Raw genomic sequence first — 22,547 nt, 5'->3', positions numbered from 1 at the left:
ATTTTACACATGAAGGTATTCAGTATCAGTCTCCTTTTTTAAGGGAATGATAAAGCATGAATCTGAACCATCCCTTAAGTGTTTGCTTTTACATCTCAACTAACAGAAGCATTAACTTAACTGGCCAATTCATCTTAGCAAATTTTGCTTTCATGGCCCTTATTGTTGCTCTTATGTTCTGTCATAGCGTGCAGTTACTGTTAGGGGTCCATACACACTCCCACACCAGACCTATTGCTTTTATTAATTCTCACCTCCACCTGAACAACTGCTACGTTCAAGTTTACTGAACTCATTAAAAAAGCACATGGAAATCTGGAGAATGGCAAATAATACTGTAGGTGTGACATGCCACCTGTCCTGGCATCCTTAATTTACTTGTCAACTACTCAATTATTGTGTACAGTTCTTTTTTCTATACTTTTATTATTATCTCATTCATTCTGTACTATTCAAAGTGTATTTACTGCTTATTGAAAGCACCGGAAGTTCTCACCTTTACTGAGAATTCAGAAACAGATCTGTCAGAAAAGAAATTCACGAACAATTCACCAATCCAGCTCTTCAACTTGCACAAGTGTCACACTTCAAAATTGGTACCTTTGTTGTTGCTGCGAGAGATGAAGTCTTGTGTCTTCTGAACCCTTGAAGTGGGAGTGGAACCAGAGTCTCTCAATATTCCTGCTATTTGTATCAGTAGCAGGTTTCTTAATGAATGTCTCAGAGAGCTGGTGATGTTTGAGAAGGTTGCAGAGCTGGGGGGCTGAACTAGCTGAAAGTGTATCCATTGGTGGATCAGTGGGTGCACAGATGTTTGAAGCTGAAATGGAAAAGCACCCACAAGTCAATTGGTATAGGCACTTAAGTATAAAATCATAAAAGGAATGGAAAATGATTTAATGAAGTAAATCAGAGGCCCTGACATAGTAAAAACAAGGAGATAGCTGTTTCAAAAGTGAATAGGACAAATCGATGTGAAATTGTGGGGAAACTCAGCATCAGATTGGCTTGATTTAGTGGCTTTCCAAATTAGGGCCAGCATTACTAAACAGTCCAAGTGCACCTGTCATCTTGAACACCTCCCATTCCATCTGTGGGAGATCTTGCAGTTTTCCCATATTGACTACATGTCAGCTCAGAACTCACAAAAATAGAATGGAAGCAAGTGATCTTCAATCCCAAAGAGATTGCCTGAGAAGAAGGTTGGCTGGGGTGGTTCTGTGAGTCGGTATTAAAATTGATTTTTGTTTAATTGTAAATAAATTACTTAAGACCGTAAGACACAGGAGCAGAATTAGGCCATTTGGCCCATTGTACTGTTCCACCATTCAATCAAGGCTGATCCTTTTTCTTCCCCTCCTCGGCCCCACTCCCCAGCCTTCTCCCCGTAACTTTTGATGCCATGGCCAATGAAGAGTTTATCAATCTCTGCCTTGAATACATCCAACGATTGGCTCCACAGCTGCCTGTGGTGACAAATTCCTCAAATTCACCTCCCTCTGGCTAAAAGAAATTTCTCTGCATCGCTGTTTTAAATGCACACCCCTCTATCCTGAGGCTTTGTCCTCTTGCCCTAGACTTCCCCGCATGTCAAACATCCTTTCCACATCTATTCTGTGCAGGCCTTTCAACATGCAAAAGGTTTCATTGAGATTTCCCTCCTCACCCCCCACCTCCATTCTTCTTAATTCCAGCAAGTACAGGCCAAGAGCTATCAAACGTTCCTCATATGATTGCCCTTTCATTCCCGGAATCATCCTTGTGAACCTCTTCTGAACCCTCTCCAATACCAGCACATCCTTTCTTTGATGAGGAGTCCAAAACTGTTCACAGTATTGTGAGGCCTCACCAGTGCCTTATAAAGCCTCAGCATCACATCCTTGCTCTTGTATTCTCGACCTCTTGAAGTGAACGCTAACATTGCATTTGCCTTACTCACCACCAACTCAACCTGCAAGTTAATCTTTAGGGTGTTCTGTACAAGGATTCCCAAGTCCCTTTCCATCTCAGACTGACGAAGGGTCTCGGCCTGAAACGTCGACTGCACCTCTTCCTATAGATGCTGCTTGGCCTGCTGCGTTCACCAGCAACTTTGATGTATGTTGCTTGAATTTCCAGCATCTGCAGAATTCCTGTTGTTTCCATCTCAGATTTTTGGATTTCCTCCCTGTTTAGAAAATAGTCTACACATTTATTTCTACTACCAAAGTACATGACAATGAATTTTCCCACATAGTGTTTCATTTGCCATTTTCTTGCCCATTCTCCTAATCTGTCTAAGTCCTTCTGCAACCTCCTTGTTTCCTCAACACTACCCGCCCCTCCACCAATCGTTGCATCATCTGCAAACTTGACAACAAAGCCATCTATTCCATCGTCTAAATCACTGATATACAGTATAAAAAGAAGTGGTCCTAACACCGACCTTACGGAACACTGGCAGCCAACCAGAAAAGGATCATGAGACATAAGAGCAGAGTTAGGCCATTCAGCCCAACAAGTCTGCTCCAGGTCATTCCGAATCCCAGTTAACCCCATACACTGCCCTCTCACCATATCCCTTGATGCCCTGACCAATCAGGACTCTATCAACTTCCAGTTTGAGTATACCCAAGGAGCTGGCCTCCACTGCAGTTTGGCAAAGAATTCCACAGATTCACCACACTTAAGGTCGCTCCTCAATTTTGCGGCCTTGCCCTCTAGTTCTGGATACCCCCACCAGAGGAAACATCCTCTCCACATTCGCCTTATATAGTCCTTTCAACGTTTAGTAAGTTTCAGTGAGATACCGGCTGCACATTCTTCTAAATTCCAGTGAGTACAGGCCCAAAGCTGCCAAACACTCCTCATACATTAACCCCTTCATTTCCAGAATTATCCTTGTGAACCTCCTCTGGACACTCCAATGACCATACATCCTTTCTGGGATAAGGTGCCTAAAACTTTTGACAGTACTCCAAGTGTGCCAGGACTGGTGTCTTATAAAGCTTCAGCATTATCTTCTTGTTTCTTATATTCTATTCCCCTTGAAATAAATGCCAACATTGCATTTGCCTTTTTTTTTTTACCACACACCAAACCTGTGAATTAACCTTCTGGGAATCTTGCTGGAGGACTCGTAAGTCCCTTTTGCACCTCTGATATTGGAATTTTCTCCTCATTTAGATAGTCTGCACTACTGTTCCTTTTACCAAAAATGTATTATCATTCATTTCCCAACACTGTATTCCATCTGCCACTTTTTTGCCCATTCTTCCAATTTGTGTCTAAATCCTGCTGCAGTTACATTGCTTCCTCAACACTACCTACCCCTCCACCTAGCTTCATATCATCTGCAACCTTTGCCACAAAGGGATCAATTCCACTATCCAAATCATTGACAAACTGAAAAGTACTGACTCCTGAGGAACACCACTAGTCACTGGCAGCCAACCAGAAAAGGCCCCCTTTATTTCAGCCTCTGTCAGCCATACTGCTATCCATGCCAGTATCTTTCCTGTAACACCATAGGATTTTATCTTGTTAAACAGCCTCATGTGAGGCACCTTATCAAATGCCTTCTGAAAATCTAAGTAAATGACATTGACTGGCTCTCCTTTGTCCACCCTGCTTGTTACTACTTGAAGAATTCTAACAGATTTGTTTTATTCCCACCCACTGCCTTCTACCAATCAGCCAATGCTCTAACCATGCTAGTACAGTGGTGCTACAAAGTTTGTGAATCCTGTAGAATTTTCTCTATTTCTGCATAAATATGACCTAAACTGTGATCAGATCTTCATGCAAGTCCTAAAACTAGATGAAGAGAATTCAATTAACTAACAAAAAAAACAATACTACTTCTTTTATTTATTGAGAAAAATTATTCAATATTACATGTATTTGTTGGAAAATGTATGTGAACTTCTGGGGTAATGCCTTCTACAAAAGCTATTTAGAGTTGGGTGCTCCAATCAATGAAGTGAGATTGGAGGAATGGGTTGTGGAGGTGCAAAGGCACAAAGTCAGGTTACTGACGGAGTCTACTCTTCTCAAGAAGGATCTATTTATGTACACCATGCCTCAATCAAAACAATTTTCAGAGAACCTTAGAAGAAGCATTGTGGAGACGCATGATGCTGGAAAAGGTTCCAAAAAGATTTCCAAAGGCTTGAGCGTTCATCAGTCCACAGTAGGAAAAATTGTGTAGAAATGATGGAAACTCATTACTGTTGCTACTGTCCCTAGGAGTGGGCATCCTGTAAAGATCATATCAAAGGCATAATGTGCAATGCTGTAGGAGGTGAAAAAGAACCCAAAGGTTACAGCAAACAACCTGCAGAAATCTCTAGAACTTGCTAAAGTCAATGTTCATGTGTCCACTATAAGAAAAACACTGAACAAGAATGGTGTTCATGGAATGACACCACGGAGGAAACCACTGCTGTCCATAAAAAAACATTGCTACATGTCTCTAGTTTGCAAAAGACCACCTGGGTATTCTACAACCCTTCTGGGACAATGTTCTTTGGGCAGATGAGAGAATAGTTGAGCATTTTGGCAGAAATGCACGTTGCTATGTTTGGAGAGAAAGGGCACTGCACTGCACACCAACACCAAAACCTCATTCCAACTGTGAAGCATGGTGGAATGGCCTAAAATTCCTCCAAACCAATTTGTGTAGGACTGGTGGAATGGCCTAAAATTCCTCCAAACAGGTGTGCAGGACTGATCAATAGTTACCGGTAACATTTGTTTAAAGTTATTGCTGTACAAGTGGATCACACCATTTACTGAAAGCAACTTTTCTATTTCCCATTGTAATCTCATCCACATCCCAGCTACTGTTTGGATATAACTGCCATCAGGGTCATTTTACCTTTGCAGTTTCTTAACTTGACCCACAAGGATTCAACACCTTCTGATCCTATGTCACATCTTTCTAATGATTTGATGCCATTCTTTACCAGCAGAGCCACGCTACCCCCCTCTGCCTACCTTCCTATCCCTCCGATACAATGTGTAAACTTGGACATTCAGCTCTCAACTACAACCATCCTGGACACATCTTCATACCCGACTGTCTGCAAAAGTGCAACAAGATCATCCACCTTATTTGTTGTACTCTGTGCATTGAGATATAACACTTTGAATACTGTATTTGCTACTCATTTTGATTCTGTATCCCTAATGCACTGATACACACCCTGCTGGCTGCAATTTTGTCCTATTTTCTGCCGGCCATTCCTTGACAATCTGACTGCACACTATCTTTGCTTTTTTTACCATCCATCCTATCCTGAGTCCCTTCACTCTGGTTCCCATCCTCCTGCCCAATTAGTTTAAACCCTCCCTAACAGCTCGAACAAACCTCCCCACATGAATATTGGTCCCCCTCTGATTCAGGTGCAACCCATGCCTCCCCCAAAAGAGATCCCAATGATTCAGGAACCTGAACCCCTGCTCCCCTGCACCAGCTTCTCAGCCACGTGTTTATCTGCCAGGTCATCCTGTTTCTACTCTCACTAGCACGTGGCACAGGTAGCAATCCAGAAATTACTACCCTGGAGGTCCTGCTTCTCAGCTTTCTGCCTAGTTATCTAAATTCTCTCTTCAGAACCTCATTGCTTTTTCTTCCTATGTCATTGGTACCAATATGCTCTCCCTCCCCTTCCAAAATGCTGTGGACACGATTGAAGATGTCCCTGACTCTGGCACCTGGGAGGTAACATACCATCCACGTGTCCCATTCGCATCTACAGAATCTCATGTCTGTTTCTCTGACTGTTGAGACCCCTATCACTACTGCTCCCCTCTTTATCTTTCCCTTCTGTACCATAGACCTATGCTCAGCACCAGTAACCCACTCTCCTTGGCATTCCACTGGGAGGTAAACCCCCACGGGGGGGGCGCCATTTGGATATGATAAAGTGAGTTAATAAGTATATGGATTACACACAACCTTAAGGTATTCAGAATAAAAATAGATACCAAAAATGCAAATTTGCCATACTATTTGCTTCTGTTGCCACTCTCAGGGAAGTAACGATATGCAACCAAAAATTCCTCTGTATTTTAATAATCCTAAGAATCCTGCCATTTTAGAATTCCCAATTTTATATTAATACTCCTGTTCAGTGGATTCTGTTCGTGATTTTTTTTTTTCTTTTTTAGTAAACTGTTAGATGGAATTTGGTGATCTACATAATGAAGTCCTCTGGATTTCAGTTAGATTTTTATGATTTTGAAAATTGTTCATCTAAATTACCTTTAAAATCGCCTTCATGTAATTAATATTTTTCAGGATATTCCGTCAACCACAAGGCCATTTGCTGCTCATAGGAGTTAGTGGTGCAGGAAAAACAACACTGTCTCGTTTTGTTGCCTGGATGAATGGTCTTAGCGTTTATCAGATTAAGGTTGGTGGTAGTAATTTATACTGTTTAGCAAACAAATTCATGAAATAGAAGGAACTTTATTCTAACTGTTCAATTTGCGAAATATTGATGTGCAGGTTCATAGGAAGTATACTGGTGAGGATTTTGATGAAGATCTGAGATCTGTGTTGCGGCGATCTGGCTGTAAAAATGAGAAAATTGCTTTCATTATGGATGAATCCAATGTACTAGATTCCAGCTTCTTGGAACGTATGAATACGTTGTTGGCCAATGGAGAGGTAAATATATAAAATGTTAAAACTAGAAATATGAACTTTTTTTGTAAACAAGTGACTTGTCAGCATGTTAAATATTAGTAATACTTTTGCGTAAGCACAATTAATTGTGTGTGTGTAATAATAACATTAATTTTTACAAAATGTCTTGTCAATATTACTTTAATCTGGCCACTTAAAAATGAATTTTAAACCTGTGGATTCAAATAACTCCTCTCAAACTTGTTAATCCCGAGTTAATGCTTTATTCAACAAAAATCTAAACAACATGGGACTAAGTAAATCAAAATGAGGTAAACCATAAAATATTTAAAATTTTTCAATTTATGCTGAAGTATTTATATTATTACATTAATTTGTGATTTCCTGTTGAACAGGTGCCTGGTCTATTTGAAGGGGATGAATATGCCACCTTAATGACTCAATGCAAAGAAGGTGCTCAAAAGGAAGGTTTAATGCTTGACACTCACGAAGAACTGTACAAGTGGTTTACAGGCCAGGTTATCCGTAATTTGCATGTTGTATTTACTATGAATCCATCATCTGAAGGGTTGAAAGATCGAGCTGCAACCTCTCCAGCTCTTTTCAACAGGTGAACTCAATTTTATTTGTGTGATCTAATTATCAATTCCAGCTGTTTTTTTTTAATGTATACAGTTTGTAAATTTTCTGTGAAGGAGGCATTCAGTGGGGATTTTGAACGTGGCTCAATAAAGAATGGTTGGAATGTCAAACTCACTACTGCAGAAAGTGGTTGAGATGGATAGTTCGGATGTATTTTGGGGAAGGCTACGTAAGCATAGGGAAAGGAATAGCAAAGGAAACCGATTTCACCTTTTAAATCTAGAGGTATGGCATTACTGGAGAAAAGCATTGCTGAGTTTAAGAAATCAGCTCTGATCTAGGTGTATAGCAGAGCAGCCAGGAAGACCCAAATGACCACTACCTATTTCTTGCATTCTGAGGAAGGACGGAAAGATGGTCTGAGGCACTGACTTTATCGACAGATGGAACTATATAGACTGTTACTGTGCCTTGTATCTAATGCAGATCTACAACACATTCTAGTAACAGGTGCTGTTAGCTCAAGATATGATCATCCAGAGCTCATAAAATAATGTTAACATAACCTAGTACTGAACACTCCTACTGACCATTTTCTAGAAATATACCTAGTTTTCTTCCTCCTTTCCAACCCCTCCCAATGTTACCTCTTACTGTGAAGCTCTAAAGCAAGCCTTAAGAGTATGTGTTATCTTTCACTTCTATTAAAAAGTACTATTTCAAAGTACACATATGTCACCATAAACAACCCTGAGGTTCATTTTCGTGCTGGCTTACACAGTAGATCCAAGAAACCGAATAAATTCAATGAACAACTGCACCCTCTAGGATAGGCAAACAACCAATGTGCAAAGGACAACAAACTGCAAATAGAAAAGAGGAAAAAATTAATATTAAATAAGCAATAAATATCAAGAACCTGGGATGAAGAGTCCTTGAAAATGAGTCCCATAGTGAACAGTTCAGTGATGGGGTGAGTGAAGTTATCCCCTCTGTTTCAAAGCCCTGATAGCTGAGGGGTAATATTTGTTCCAGAACCTGGTGGTGTGGGTCCTGAGGCTCCTCTACCACCTTCCTGATGGCAACAGCGAGAAGAAAACAGGATCTAGATTGTGGGGTCCCTGATGATGGATGTTGCTTTCCTACAACAGTGTTATGTGTTGCATGGTGGGGAGAGCTTTACCTGTGATGGGCTGGGCTGGTCCACTACTTTTTGTAGGTTTTTCCCTTCAAGGGCATTGGTGTTTACGTACTAGGCTCTGATGCAAGCAGTCAATATATTTTCCACCACACATAATGTATATAGAAGTTTGTCATAGTTTTAGATTTGCAAATAATATACACATAACTACTAATCTTGCTTTAAATGGCCTCACATAGCTATTTGATGTGCAATTGATTAAGCTTAGTTAATAGATATGGAAGTGAAGTCATCACCAATATAACAAAGCACACTGATCCCAACTATTATTTGTCATAAAATAAAATGGGACACAATGCATTTAGTTTGCTCCTGCTGCAGTACACGAAGATAACTGAAACAGCTTTGTTCTGAAGTTCCTGTGCCCAGATTGGCAGCATCCACCAGAGGGTTGTCATGAATTTTACAACTGCAGCTAAATGTTTATGCCTTGGTAGAGATTTGCTGTTTGTGTATTTTCCTTGTGACTTAAAATTTATTCTGAACAAAAAAGGTTTTTGAAGAAGTAGTTGATGAGATTTTTTTCTTCAAACCTGTTGTTAACCTAATTTTCCCCTTTGCCCCAAAGATGTGTGTTGAATTGGTTCGGAGACTGGTCCACTGAAGCTTTGTATCAAGTTGGCAAAGAGTTCACCAGCAAAATGGACCTTGAGAAACCGAACTATGTTGTCCCTGATTACATGCCAATTGCTTATGATAAACTTCCTCAACCACCATCACATCGCGAGGCTATTGTGAACAGTTGTGTTTTTGTTCACTTAACATTACATCAGGTGAGCAATTATAGATATAGTTTGGAATTAGTTGGTACTCTTTTCAGTATTCTTGATCAGGAAAATCTGCATGCCAGTATTATTCAAATATACACACACCTGCTAACCTTGCTTAAATGGCCTCACAAAGCTATAATGGCTTTTGGTTTGCATGGCTCAAAATCAGTTTGGAAACACAAGGTTCTGCAGATGCTGGAATCTTGAGCAACACATACAAAATACTGGAGAAACTCAGCAAGTCAGGCTGCGGTATTGAGTAAACAGTAGACATTTCAGGCAATGACCCTGCACCTGTACTGGAAAGGAAAGGGGTAAAAGCCTGAATAAGAAGGAGTGCAAGCTGCCAGGTGATGAGTGAGGGGGAAGGTGGGTGGGTTGGGAAGGGTGGATGAAGTTGAGAGCTGGCAGGAGATCAATAGAAGAGATGAGGGCTAAAGAAGAAGGAAATTGATAGAGAACATTGGACCATGGAAAAAAGTGAAGGGAGCAGGGGAACCAGAGGGAGGTGATGGGCTGGTGAAATGAGCAGGTAATCAGAATGGAGATCGAGAATGACAGAACAGGTAAGTGAACAGAAATAACTAGAAATTGGAGAAATCAATCTTCATTTTATCAGGTTGGAGGCTACCAAGACAATATTAGATGTTGTTCCTCTAACCTAAGTTTGACTTCATTATGGGAGTACAGAGGAGGCCAGAGACAGATAATGTCAGAATGGGCAGGGAAGTCAAATTGAAATGGATAGCCACTGAGAGGTCTTGCCTTCTGTGATGAATAGAGTGAAGGTGCTCAACAAAGTCGCCCCCAGCAATCTGCATTGGGTCTTAACGATATAGATGAGGCCGCACTATGAACACCAGATAAAATAGATGGCCCTGACAGATTTGCAAGTGAAGTGTTGTGTCCTCCTCTGCTGTATTTGTTCTCAGGATCAGGCTTTCCATTCTAGAGCATATGAGATGCCCTCTTTTTTTTCCCAAGGAGCAGGATTTCCCCTTCCACCAACATCAAAGCTGTCCTCACCCATTTCTCCTCCATTCCCCACCAATTTGCCCTCACTCCGTTCTCTCACTGTCATAACTACCACCCACAAGCCTCTGTATCTAGCACATTATTCTCCGCAACTTCTTTCCACACACACACACACACACACACACACCCCCGTCACCATGACCCACTACCACCACCACTTGTAGGGCCATAAGCAGCCCTTCAAGCTGAGATAACACATCACCACAAGTCTGTCAGAGTCATCTATTGCAACTGGTACTACTGGTGCAGATTCCTACCACAGATTGGGGTCCACTTTTTTGAGTACCTTCACTCATTCCACTGCAAAAGGCAGAATCTTCTGGTGGCTACTAATTTCAGTTTCACAGACATGTCCGTCCTTATCTACTGCCATGATAAACCCGAACGCAAGCAATCCCCCCCCCCCCCCCCGATTTAACCTAGCCTAATCAGGGGACAATTTACAATGACCAATTAACTTACTAACTGCTATGTCTTTGGACTGGGGGAGGAAACCGGAGCACCCAGAGAAGACCCACACATTCCACGGGGGTGGGGGGTGGTGGATGTACAGGTTCCTTGCAGGTGATGTTGGAATTGAACTCAGAATTTTGACACACTGAGCTGTAATAGCGTCATGTTAAACGATACAGTACCATAAATTTTCATTTCAAATTGAATTTGAAATGCTCGCAGTTGAATGCTTGCAAACACTTTGGCCTTATTTTTACACCAGTGTTGAGTTTTGTCATCATAGACAATGGGGATCTTTGTGGTGTTTCCTCATGAGATGGTTGTTATTGGTTACAATTAGAAGTGGAAGGTTTGCATAGTCATTTGATCTTGTCTTGGTTGAAGAACTGTTTTGTTGTCTTGCTATTTCTATGTAACTTGCATGCAGTCCTTTGTTGTAGTTTATTGTCACCACTCCTGATATGCCTTTCCACATTGGATCATTGTTGGTTTCCTGCCTTAATGATGATAGCTGAATAAGGGAATTATTGGGCCATGGATATTACATGTTCTGATGAGATATCTAATGATCTACAGTTCCCCTTAGGTATTAAGTTTTGATCTTTCAGATTTGTTTTCAATTTTCGAATCTTCCACTAATTCACAGAATGGTTACCACATAGAAGGAGAACATTTGACCCATCAAGTCCAAAATGGCTCTGTAGCAAAGTAATAGTGAGGGACATTTCTTTCTCCAAATGAGGAAGCAAATCAGACCTTGTTTAAAAGGCAGCACACCCAATAATGTCAGAATCCCTCCAGGTAATGGAATGCAAACCTGGATTGTTACCGTTCTCAAGATTCCACAAGGGTGCTTAAGCCCACATCCCTGACTGATGTAAGAGAGCTGACAACTTGGTCACAGAGTCGATACAAAGTGACATCATTTGTACTTGCTGTAACAATGGACTTTGTTTACAGAGGCCTAAATGGTAGTCAATCCGGACCATATTCATATGGAAGATGCATTTGTGACAGGTAGATTGACAGACAATAAAGTCCCATATGGTGGTTCTCATTTCATTTGCCATAAATGGAGCTTTATCCTTCAGAGGCTGGTTGGTCAAGGCTGTATAGAGCTACTTCTAAAGGTGATAGATGTTGGAGTCTCCCAGACAGAGTATATTCTATGTTTTCACCTCCTGCCATGTTGAAATTAGAATTTGTGCTAGTCAGTTAGTTGTCTTGGTGGTTTAATTACTAGTCTAGTATACAATCACTGTGCTACCAAGTTTTAAATTTCCAAGATGGACTGAAGTTGCTTGTTTATTTTGCAGCATTTCTGCACTTTATTTATAAAGTTGATTAAGCATTTGTGGGAATTTACAGTAAACGTCAAGTCTTAGATTGCAAGGTTGAAAAACCGTAATTCAGAAAAAATGTCATTTCCTTTCTTATTAGGCAAATACTCGATTGGCCAAACGTGGGGGCAGGATAATGGCCATCACACCTCGTCATTACCTGGACTTCATCAATCATTATGCCAATATGTTCAATGAAAAGCGAAGTGAACTAGAAGAGCAGCAGATGCATTTAAATGTCGGCCTGCGAAAGATTAAGGAAACTGTAGATCAGGTACAGTACAGCTATAGTTTGAGGAACTGGGATTTGTGAACCTCACCAGACTTCTACCATATGTTTGCTTTTTGTGGTTGTTTCTTGCCAAATCTTTGAAATTCTGCACTAACCGCTCTGTTTTCTTCATTGAAAGTTTTGTTTAAGAACACATTTCCCGATTTTAAAGGCACTGTTCAGCTTTAGTTATGGTAGCAATGACATTACCTGCAAGTAGAAATTATGTTTTTGCTGTACTGTGTTTATGAATGGACAGTAGTACTTTTTGATCTCATAAATCTTTCCTGGCTTTTTCTCCTTGCCTTGCATCCATTTTTGTTTAGGTATTATTTATCTGTTTATCCCAATATGTCTAAAATTATTTTGTTTATATCACCTATGCTATCTGTCATCTATTACCAGATGGCGAAGGATTCACTGCTCCTAATTCTCCAGTTAGATTGTTTTGGCATAATATAAAGCTTTTGCACGTTAGGTTTAATGAGAAATGCTTCTAATCCCTTTCCCTAATGGTTGATTGCCTTCTGTTTGTATTTTAAGTAACTTCGTAAGCTGGGTACAGTTTACCTTTGTTGTATCTAAGATATTTACATTGATCTAAAGTCTTAGTGCCCTGTGAAGTCATACTTTATTTGCAGTTTGAAATGGAAACTCTCAGTTGCTGTAAATTCAGTAGGAGGTTCTTCCTTTTTCTTCTCCAAACCTTCCTTTGTAGCTTTTGGATATTATAACCGCTTGGCCAAGAATCTGTTTTTTTGAGCAACCAATTTTATTTTTCCTTTAATGATGCATCCAAGAATGTTTTTAAAAATTGTCCTGATTGAATATAATCCTTTAAAAAGCTGGAAGCCTAAATACCAATTAGGCTGCTTCTGGTAGGAGGATAATCTTAATAGACTTTTTCTCATATTCAGTTAGTTTGTTTTTTTTAATCCTTTCACTGTAGGTTGAAGAATTACGCCGAGATCTCAGAATTAAAAGCCAAGAACTAGAAGTTAAAAATGCAGCAGCCAATGATAAACTGAAGAAAATGGTGAAGGACCAACAAGAGGCTGAAAAGAAAAAGGTAGCTTAACAAGAGAAGAACGCTGAATCAGGGAAGCTGAATGCTGAAGCAAAAGAAGAATCAAGGTTTCAACTGGAGGAGTGGTCTCATACATCTTCTGTTTTTTTTTGATAGGTGATGAGTCAAGAAATTCAGGAGCAGCTGCACAAACAGCAAGAAATTATTGCTGACAAGCAGATGAAAGTAAAGGAAGATTTGGATATGGTAGAGCCTGCTGTCATTGAGGCTCAGAATGGTTAGACTTGTTTTGAATTGCGTTCTGGAGAAACAATATGAAAATGAAATAATGTACTAATTGCTGCCTGTATATCATATTGTTTATCTTTTTACCCTTGTAACTATAATCCTGTTAATTTTCTTCCTTTTTAAGCAACTGATTGGTCTTTTCTATGTGGTATTAATCTTTCAATTTTCTGTCCCTCCTAACTTACATTTCTTTCACTTTATTTGCACTCTGGCGCATCTTGCTGATCTGATTAGCTGTAAAATCGATCAAGAAGCAGCACTTGGTTGAGGTTCGTTCAATGGCTAATCCGCCAGGTGCAGTGAAGCTTGCACTCGAATCAATCTGTCTGCTCCTGGGTGAAAGTACAACTGACTGGAAACAGATCCGATCGATCATAATGAGAGAAAACTTCATTCCGACCATTGTAAATTTTTCAGCTGACGAAATCAGGTGAATAATGGGGTGCACGCAGCTGCTGGAGGAAGATGGAAATTGTACAGAATACCAGCCAATATACTAGAGTTAAGGAGTCATTAAAGCAATGGATTATTTACAAAAGTAGCATTTTATTTAGTATTTATGAACCCAAAATTTTGTTTGGGTGGTATTATGTATTGCTGGTATTCACATATAAATTTCCTCCTAACACCCAGCAACGGCCACACACCCTCATCCACTTGCATGTTCATTTAAAGCCCATTTCTTTTCGCCCCCTCTATTAGCTGTAAGCTCTATAAAGAAGCAGCATCTTGTTGAAGTGAGAGCCATGGCCAATCCACCCGCTGCAGTAAAACTCGCATTAGAATCAATCTGTCTCTTGCTGGGTGAGGAGACAAATGACTGGAAAAAGATCAGACAAGTTATTATCAGAGATAATTTCATCAGCAGCATAGTCAACTTTAATACTGAGGAATTAAGGTACTCATTACTTTTATTTTAAAAGTCACATCTTTCTTGCATTTTGATTGTGTTGCGGCACTTCATTACTATGCATCATATAATCTATGTGACTAGCAGTTTTCTGTTTATTAAAGCGTATTTGTATTGAATTTCCGCTCTTAAAATTGTAAGTGAGCAATTGTATTAATACTCATCTTTTACTCAACAGTGATGTTATCCGTGAGAAGATGAAGAAAAACTACATGTCCAATCCAAGCTACAACTATGAAATTGTCAACAGAGCATCTTTGGCTTGTGGTCCAATGGTAAAATGGGCTATTGCACAGGTAAGTAACTGAGGAAAAAATATCTGGAGAGAAAAAAATGTTTTAACCTTTCGGTATCAGTTGAAAGAGCATCAAATTAACTTGGAGCATATTTGTTTTTGTTGCCATTTATTTCTATTTCCTGTAAAATTTCTTAAGACTAGTTTTACCCCTTTCAGTAGCAGTCGCATTGGATAAATTAATTTCACATTATTTCATTTGTAGCTTAATTATGCTGATATGTTAAAACGAGTCGAACCTTTACGCAATGAACTACAGAAGCTAGAAGATGATGCAAAAGAGAACCAGCAGAAGGCTGATGAAGTAGAGCAAATGATCCGTGATCTGGAAACCAGTATTGCACGTTACAAAGAAGAGTATGCTGTTCTGATATCTGAAGCCCAAGCCATTAAGGCAGATCTTGCAGCTGTAGAAGCAAAGGTGAGTATGATTATGTACATTGTTTTATAATGGAACTTTTAATTATTATACAGAAGTCTTTCTATGAAGGGTAAAGAGTGATAGGGAGCTCCTTCTGGCTCAGTTAGATGAAATCATTTTGTATTGTAATTGTAAAACCTTCTTTCAGGTTAACCGAAGTACTGCCCTGTTGAAGAGTTTGTCAGCTGAACGAGACCGCTGGGAAAAGACCAGTGAAACTTTTAAGAACCAAATGGCCACCATTGCTGGAGACTGCTTACTGTCAGCTGCCTTTATTGCATATGCAGGATACTTCGATCAGCAAATGCGCCAAAATCTGTTTACTACTTGGGCGCATCATCTGCAACAAGCAAGCATTCTGGTAAGCATCCATTTTTAACTTTAAGGTCATTGAGTGGATCAAATCAAAATAAATCTATCCTAGACAAAACTTACTGGGATTTTTAGGACGTCCTTCTCATTGGTATGCTGAAGAGAGCTGCTGAGTACAGGCAATTTGATAATTTGTGGTGTTATTGTGGAGATTTTTTTTTTCCAGATTCCCTCTCATTCTTCTCATTTCCGGAGAGTTCCAATCTCCTTAGTTCATTGTAATAAATGTATGTTCTACATTATGATATCATCTTGGTGAATCTTGTGCATCTTCTCCATTGCTTTTACATTGTATCAAAATAGCCACTAGACCTGCTCAGTGCACTCAAAAATGTAGGAAAAGCATAATTTGATACAAGAAATTTCACCTTTTTTTCTTCTTTCAATTTATATCATCATCATCATTAGAGAACCTATAGCATTTGGATTCTTTGAACTTAATTCAAGTAACCTTATTTCTGATTTTTGTCTCATTTTTAGTCATATGATCTGTTTGAGAAACTGCAGATTAGTTTACTCTTGACCTGTTGATTACAGATCAGTTTACTCTTGTGAAGGCTAACTGCAGCAGAAATTATTTAGGCACACTGAATTTGTATTGGCTGGAATATTGCACAGTGCCAAATCCAGTAAGACCTGCACTCCCAACTCAAACCTCTCCCCATTTAGAGCTTGGATGCTGAATGAGCTTATTTTGCTTTAACAGAATGTGGCATAGAATATTGCTTTGAGAATGAATAGGTCAGAATACAAATTAACCACATGTGAGGTACAAAGAATGAATTGCATATTCCCCTCATAGTTTCTGATTGACCTCTTTGTTTTCCATTCAGAACTACTTGGGCAAATTCATGCTATAAGTAGGTCTCCATATATTAATCAGTCTTTTAACTTTAGTTCCGAACAGACATCGCAAGAACAGAGTATTTATCCAATGCTGATGAACGTCTGCGCTGGCAAGCAAACTCTCTACCTGCAGATGACTTGTGCACTGAAAATGCCATCATGCTGAAACGTTTCAATAGGTATTTATCTAAAATAAATTTATACAGTTTAATTTGGAAGAATAACGAGGCAGAGATTAAACCAAGACTTATGCACAATTCCACTGCCTGTACCATTGTATTTGCATAACGTGCATCTTTTTTTAATTAATTTAAATTGTTTTGAATATATGTCAATAGATTGTACATCCTTGTTCCTAGTGTAGCTGTGGAAACTTTCTTCCTGGGCTATATTTTTGGTGTAATGCACCCTGGAGAGATTTGTGCACTTAATCACCAAGAATTTGGATGTATGCAGTAAAATGGAGATTCACATATTTATTCTTCTTGTCACTTTAAAAATCTTTAAGATTCTTGTGTTGTTCTGTTAGTTTCAGCAATTAAGAATTATTGTAAGTAACAGAAACATTAAACTTCTGCCACTTTCTATTCTGGTTCGTTTGAACAGAGGAAATTAGATCATTATAATAAATTAAGTTCTGTCCAGTTCTGTGAAAAAGTATTTTAAAATTACAAACTGCAGGGTGTAATTTTATACTGGCTTTTATAATTATACTAGAATTCAGTGGATCCAAATAAAGTACAGCTGTATGTTGGCAAAATGAAATATTCGGTCATCTAGATATTTCTGTATACTAAACTTGTGATCTTTTGAAAGGGTATAACTAGCGCACACTTCATGAGGCGCCTTGAAGCCGTAGAAAATTGGAATTGAAAATCTTGAAATCAAAGTAAATTTCTTATCAAAGTACATATATGCCACTATATACACCTTCAGTTTCATTTTCTTGTGGGCATTCATAATAGACAAAGAATCATTGAAAACTACACATAAACAACTAATGAGCATAAGAAGAGAAACTGTAATTACAAAAAATAAAATAAAATAAATAATGTTGAGAACGTGAGTCCTTGAAAGTGACTCCATGGGTTTTGGGATAGTTCAGTGTGAAGGAGTGAAGTTATCTGACCTGGTTTAGGAGGCTGACATTTAAGGGGTAATAACTGTTCCTGACTATATTCTGGAGAAGATAGAAAATAGCTGCTCAATAGATTCCTGGGTTATTGTCACTTTTGTAGTCTTGCTAAATACTAATTAATGCCTGATGTGTAATGAGGTGAATAGGCTATTTCTGCTTACTGTTAACTCTTTCCAATATTTGGTGTTTTTAATTTCAGTTTGATATTATTGCCTACACATCTATCATAAGAAACAATTCCTTAACCTAGTTCTGAACATTAACTAAGACAACAGAAGAATAGTGAGAGGAAAACAGGGAGAATTTGGAGACAGATTGATGTGATCAAATAGAAAATTTGCTTGTAGATTCCTCATAATGAAATGTAGATTTGATTTTTAGTTTTGCATTAATTTAAGTTTCAATTAATGGTCCAACCCTGAATGTGGGCCAGAGATGTTAATAAAACAAAATCACACAGTTTATTTTGGTTTCTTCCATTTCCACTCTTTTATACTTTGGATGAGTCTGCGATATGTTTGTATAAATCAAATCAAAAATCTTTCTTGGCACTGGCTGGCTATATTTCTCTTAATTTATCATGTACTCAATCACGCCTTTTAATTAAATTCTTCCTGATTGGGTCCACGTAATGTATTTTCTTCACTGGTTCTTCAGGAAAACCCAGTAGTTCAGCTCGTGTTATTTTTGGGAGCACTGGTTTGCATATTGAAGGAACCAATACTGGCATCCAGAGCTTCATTGTAAAAGTTCATACACAGTATGTTGCCATGTTTTAATGAATTAAATCTAGTTTTTTTATTACCACTTCCTAAAACACTAATCTTTTGAAAAGGTACCCCTTAATTATTGATCCATCTGGTCAAGCCACGGAGTTCATCATGAATGAATATAAAGAACGCAAAATTACTAGGACTAGCTTCTTGGATGATGCTTTCAGAAAGAATCTTGAGAGTGCATTAAGATTTGGTAACCCATTACTTGTTCAGGTAAGTTGTGGAAGTTCATTTTCTGGCACCTATTGGCCTTCACTAGCTTCTATTTACTTAGTATCTCTTGTTTTATTTCTAGGATGTTGAAAGTTATGATCCAATATTGAACCCTGTGCTGAATCGTGAGGTTCGCAGAACTGGGGGTAGAGTACTCATTACTCTTGGTGACCAAGATATTGACCTGTCACCGTCATTTGTTATTTTCCTGTCTACTCGAGACCCAACAGTAAGTCACTGAAATTTATGTATATATATTTCCCCATTCCTGGATAAATGCAGTAACATGAGTGTTGATGTCAACTAATGCTTTGACTCATAAGAAACAGAAATGATTTATTAACAAGATGCTGGTTTTCAGAGTTACTCTGAAGTATGCTAAAAGTTTCAAAGTTCAGTTTTCAGAAATTTCAAATTTGATTTTAGAACTGTTTTCAATTTTGCTGAAATGGCTAATTTTAATCCAAGGCTAAATTGACGACACAAATATTTGTATGGGTGCTTTTGGTGAAGGAGCAGGTAGTTTGTGACTCCTTTTGAAATATGGAAGTAATAGTGGCAATGGATCTAGTGCCTCTAGCAATTGAAATAACTGCAGAACAAGTTGCATAGCAATCCAAAGGTTTCAAAGACATTGGGTTCAGATATCAGCAACAACTTCACCCTTTGAATGAAAGCAATAACATTATTGAAGAGGAAAAAGATGCATTTAAGAAACTTCAGAGATTTGATTATAGTGTTTTGAAATGGGTTGAAGTAGAAATGATCATCGTTCATTTTCACACATAAAATGGTGGAGGAACTCAGCAGGCGAGGCAGCATGTATGGGGAAGAGTAAACAGTCGACGTTTCGGGCTGAGTCTTGCTGAAGGGTGTCGGCCCAAAACGTCGACTGTACTCTTCTATAGAATCTGCCTGTCCTGCTGAGTTCCAGCATCTGCAGATTTTGGCTTGTTTGTGATCATTTACTTTCTCTCTTGTAGGTTGAATTTCCACCAGATCTCTGTTCCCGTGTCACATTTGTTAACTTCACAGTGACTCGAAGCAGCTTACAAAGCCAGTGTCTGAATGAAGTGCTGAAGGCTGAGAGACCAGATGTGGATGAGAAACGTTCAGACCTCTTGAAATTGCAAGGTAAGTTTTTCAGTGTCTACTCATCTACTGGACTAATTTATATGCAGACATTATGTGATAATTCAAAGCTCAAAGTAAATTTATTATCAAAGTACATAAGTGTCACCATATGCTACCCTAAGATTTATTTTCTTGCGGGCATGCACAGAAAATACAAAGAAACAGATTCAATGAGAAACCACACAGAAAGCAAGAATGGATAAGCAACCAATGTACTAAAGCTTCTGTTCGTCCTTCATTATGGCAGCAACAAGAAGAGAGTATGTCCTGGATTGTGGGTCTCCTCAATGATGAATACTACTTCCCGGCGACTTTACTGTAAATGTGCTCAGTGGTGGAGAGGGCTTTACCCATGAAGGACAAGGCCATAATCCACTAGTTTCTATTGGATTTTCCAGTCAAGGGCATTGGTGTTTCCATACCAAGTTGTGATCTAACCAGTCAGTATACTCTCCACCACACATCTTCTGAAGTTGCTCAAAGTTGTAGATGACATGCCAAATCTAAGGAAACATTTTTTTTTTAAAAAGGTAGAGGCACTGCCATGCTTTCTTTGTAATGGCACCTGCGTTCTGGAGCCAGGACAGATCCTCTGAAATGATAACGCCGAGAAATTTAAAGTTGCTGATTCTGTTCACCTCTCCCCTCCCGAAGTCAATAATCAGCTCCTTGGTCTTGATGACACTGAGTGAGAGCTTCTTGTTGTGGCACCACTCAGCCACATTTTCTGACTCTCTCCTATATGCTGATTTGTCACCACCTTTGATCTGGCCAGCAACAGTGGTGTCATCAGTAAAATTGAATGTGGCATCGGAGCTGTGCTTAGCCTCACAGTCATAAGTATAAAGCAAGTATATCAAGGGGATAAGCACTCAGCTTTGTGGTGCACCTGTGCTGATGATGATTATAGAGGAAATGTTGCTGCCAGTCTGACCTGACTGATCTGCAAGTGAGGGAGTCAAGGATCCAATTACACAAGGAAGTACTGAGGCCTAGGTCTTAAAGTTTATGGATCAGTTTTGAGGGGGATGATAGTGTTGAATGCAGAGCATCCTGATGTATGCATCTTCACTGTCCAGATGTTCCAGGCTTGAGGAAGAGCCAATGAAATGGCATCTGCTGTTGACCTGTTGTGACGGTTGGCAAATTGGAGCAAATCCAAGTCATTTCTCAGGCAGGAGCTGATACATTTTATCACCAACCTCTCAAAGCGCTTCATCACAGTGGATGTATTTGAGGCAGGTTACCACATTCTTCTGAAGCAGCTAGTTACCTCAGAATGCCAAAGAAGTTAAAGATTTCATTGAACACCTATGTCGAGATGCTTTTCATCAACTATAGCTCAGTATTTAACACCATCATTCCCACAATTCTGGTAGAAAAGTTACAGGACCTGGGCTCTACTCTCACTATACCCATGACTGTGTGGATAGGCATATCTCATACCATCTATAAATTTGCAGATGATACAACCATTGATGGTAGAATCTCAGATGGAGACGGGAGTACGTACAGGAATGAGATATGCCAACTAGTGGAGTGGTGTCGCAGCAACATCCTTGCACTCAATGTCAGTAAGACAAAAGAGCTGATTGTGAGCTTCAGGAAGGGTAAAACAAAGGAACACATACCAATGCTCATAGAGGGATCAGAAGTGGAGAGAGTGAGCAGTTTCAGGTTCCTGAGTGCCAAGATCTCTGAGGACCTAACTTGGTCCCAACGTAATGATGCAGTTATAAAGAAGGCAAGACAGTGACTACATTTAGGAGTTTGAAGAGATTTGATATGTCAACAAAAACACAAAAAATTCCATAGATGTATCATGGAGAGCATTCTGACAGGCTGCATTAATCTGGAATGGGGCTGGGGGGCTACTGCACAGGACTGAAAGAAACTGCAGAGGGTTGTAAGATTCGTCGGCTCCATCTTGGGTACTAGCCTACAAAGTACGTATGACATCTTCAAGGAGTGGTGTCTCAGAAAGGCAGTGTCCATTGTTAAGGACCTCTAGTACCCAGGGCATGCCTTTTTCTCATCGTTACCATCAGGTAGGAGGTACAGAAGCCTGAAGGCACACAGTCAGCAATTCAGGAACAGCTTCTTCCCCTCTGCCATGCGATTTCTAATGAACACTACCTCACTTTTTTAATATATATTTCTGTTTTTGGACGATTTTTAATCTGTTCATTATAGGTATACTGTAATTGATTTCTTATTTTTTCTTCTATATTATATATTGCATTGAGCTGTTTCTGCTAAGTTAACAAGTTTCACGCCATGTGCTGGTGATAATAAACCTGATTCTAATTCTGAACACACTATAGTTGATCAGCAGAGGTTTTCAGTATTGAGTCAGGCATCCTGTCTGGGCCAGGTTAATTCCGTGGGTTTACCCTCCTGCAGGATGCTTTCACGTCGGCCTCAGAGACTGAAATCACAGGGTCATTGAGGCCTGTGGAAGTTTTTGAAGGTGCTTCAATGTTTTATCAGTCAAAGCAAACATAAAAGGCATTGAGCTCATCTGGAAGTAAAGCCCTATTGTTACCTATGTTGATTGGTTTTATTTTGTAGAAGGTGAAGCATTCAAGTCCTGGCACAGCTGTCAGAGCATCCTTCTGTGATACAACATTGGTCCAGACTTACCATTTTGCATGTGAAATAGCTTTCCAGAGGCCATACGGATGTCTTATGTTTTACTTGGTCGTCAGACCTAAGCGCCAATGATCTGGCGCACAGCACATTGCAGATCTCTTTGTATATCCAGGACTTCTGGTTGGGGAAGTCTGTAAATGATTTTGTGGGGGACGCACTCGACCATGACTGACTTTATAAAAGTCAGTG

At 39.4% G+C, this 22,547-nt stretch overlaps 1 protein-coding gene across 2 annotated transcripts in view; it reads left to right on the top strand.

The window, feature by feature from the left end:
• dync1h1 (dynein, cytoplasmic 1, heavy chain 1) overlaps nucleotides 1–22,547 on the top strand; it is a 111,857-nt gene that overhangs the window by 58,797 nt on the left and 30,513 nt on the right. Inside the window, exons 45-59 of one of the 2 annotated variants that reach the window (XM_063047294.1) lie at nucleotides 6,284–6,398; nucleotides 6,494–6,655; nucleotides 7,030–7,244; nucleotides 8,986–9,190; nucleotides 12,116–12,289; nucleotides 13,236–13,355; nucleotides 13,470–13,590; nucleotides 14,304–14,499; nucleotides 14,690–14,807; nucleotides 15,012–15,227; nucleotides 15,376–15,588; nucleotides 16,497–16,624; nucleotides 18,419–18,572; nucleotides 18,655–18,801; nucleotides 19,556–19,706. In XM_063047294.1, the coding sequence (XP_062903364.1) occupies nucleotides 6,284–6,398; nucleotides 6,494–6,655; nucleotides 7,030–7,244; nucleotides 8,986–9,190; nucleotides 12,116–12,289; nucleotides 13,236–13,355; nucleotides 13,470–13,590; nucleotides 14,304–14,499; nucleotides 14,690–14,807; nucleotides 15,012–15,227; nucleotides 15,376–15,588; nucleotides 16,497–16,624; nucleotides 18,419–18,572; nucleotides 18,655–18,801; nucleotides 19,556–19,706 (2,435 nt within the window). Of the gene's footprint in view, nucleotides 1–6,283; nucleotides 6,399–6,493; nucleotides 6,656–7,029; nucleotides 7,245–8,985; nucleotides 9,191–12,115; nucleotides 12,290–13,235; nucleotides 13,356–13,469; nucleotides 13,591–13,835; nucleotides 14,032–14,303; nucleotides 14,500–14,689; nucleotides 14,808–15,011; nucleotides 15,228–15,375; nucleotides 15,589–16,496; nucleotides 16,625–18,418; nucleotides 18,573–18,654; nucleotides 18,802–19,555; nucleotides 19,707–22,547 lie in introns of both variants that reach the window. The other variant, XM_063047299.1, reaches the window with a different exon arrangement.

Source organism: Mobula hypostoma, chromosome 1 (genome assembly GCF_963921235.1).
Source record: "Mobula hypostoma chromosome 1, sMobHyp1.1, whole genome shotgun sequence".
NCBI classification, from domain to species: Eukaryota; Metazoa; Chordata; class Chondrichthyes; order Myliobatiformes; family Myliobatidae; genus Mobula; species Mobula hypostoma.
The sequence above is the reverse complement of the archived record's forward strand: the minus strand, read 5'-3'. Positions and strand labels throughout refer to the sequence as shown.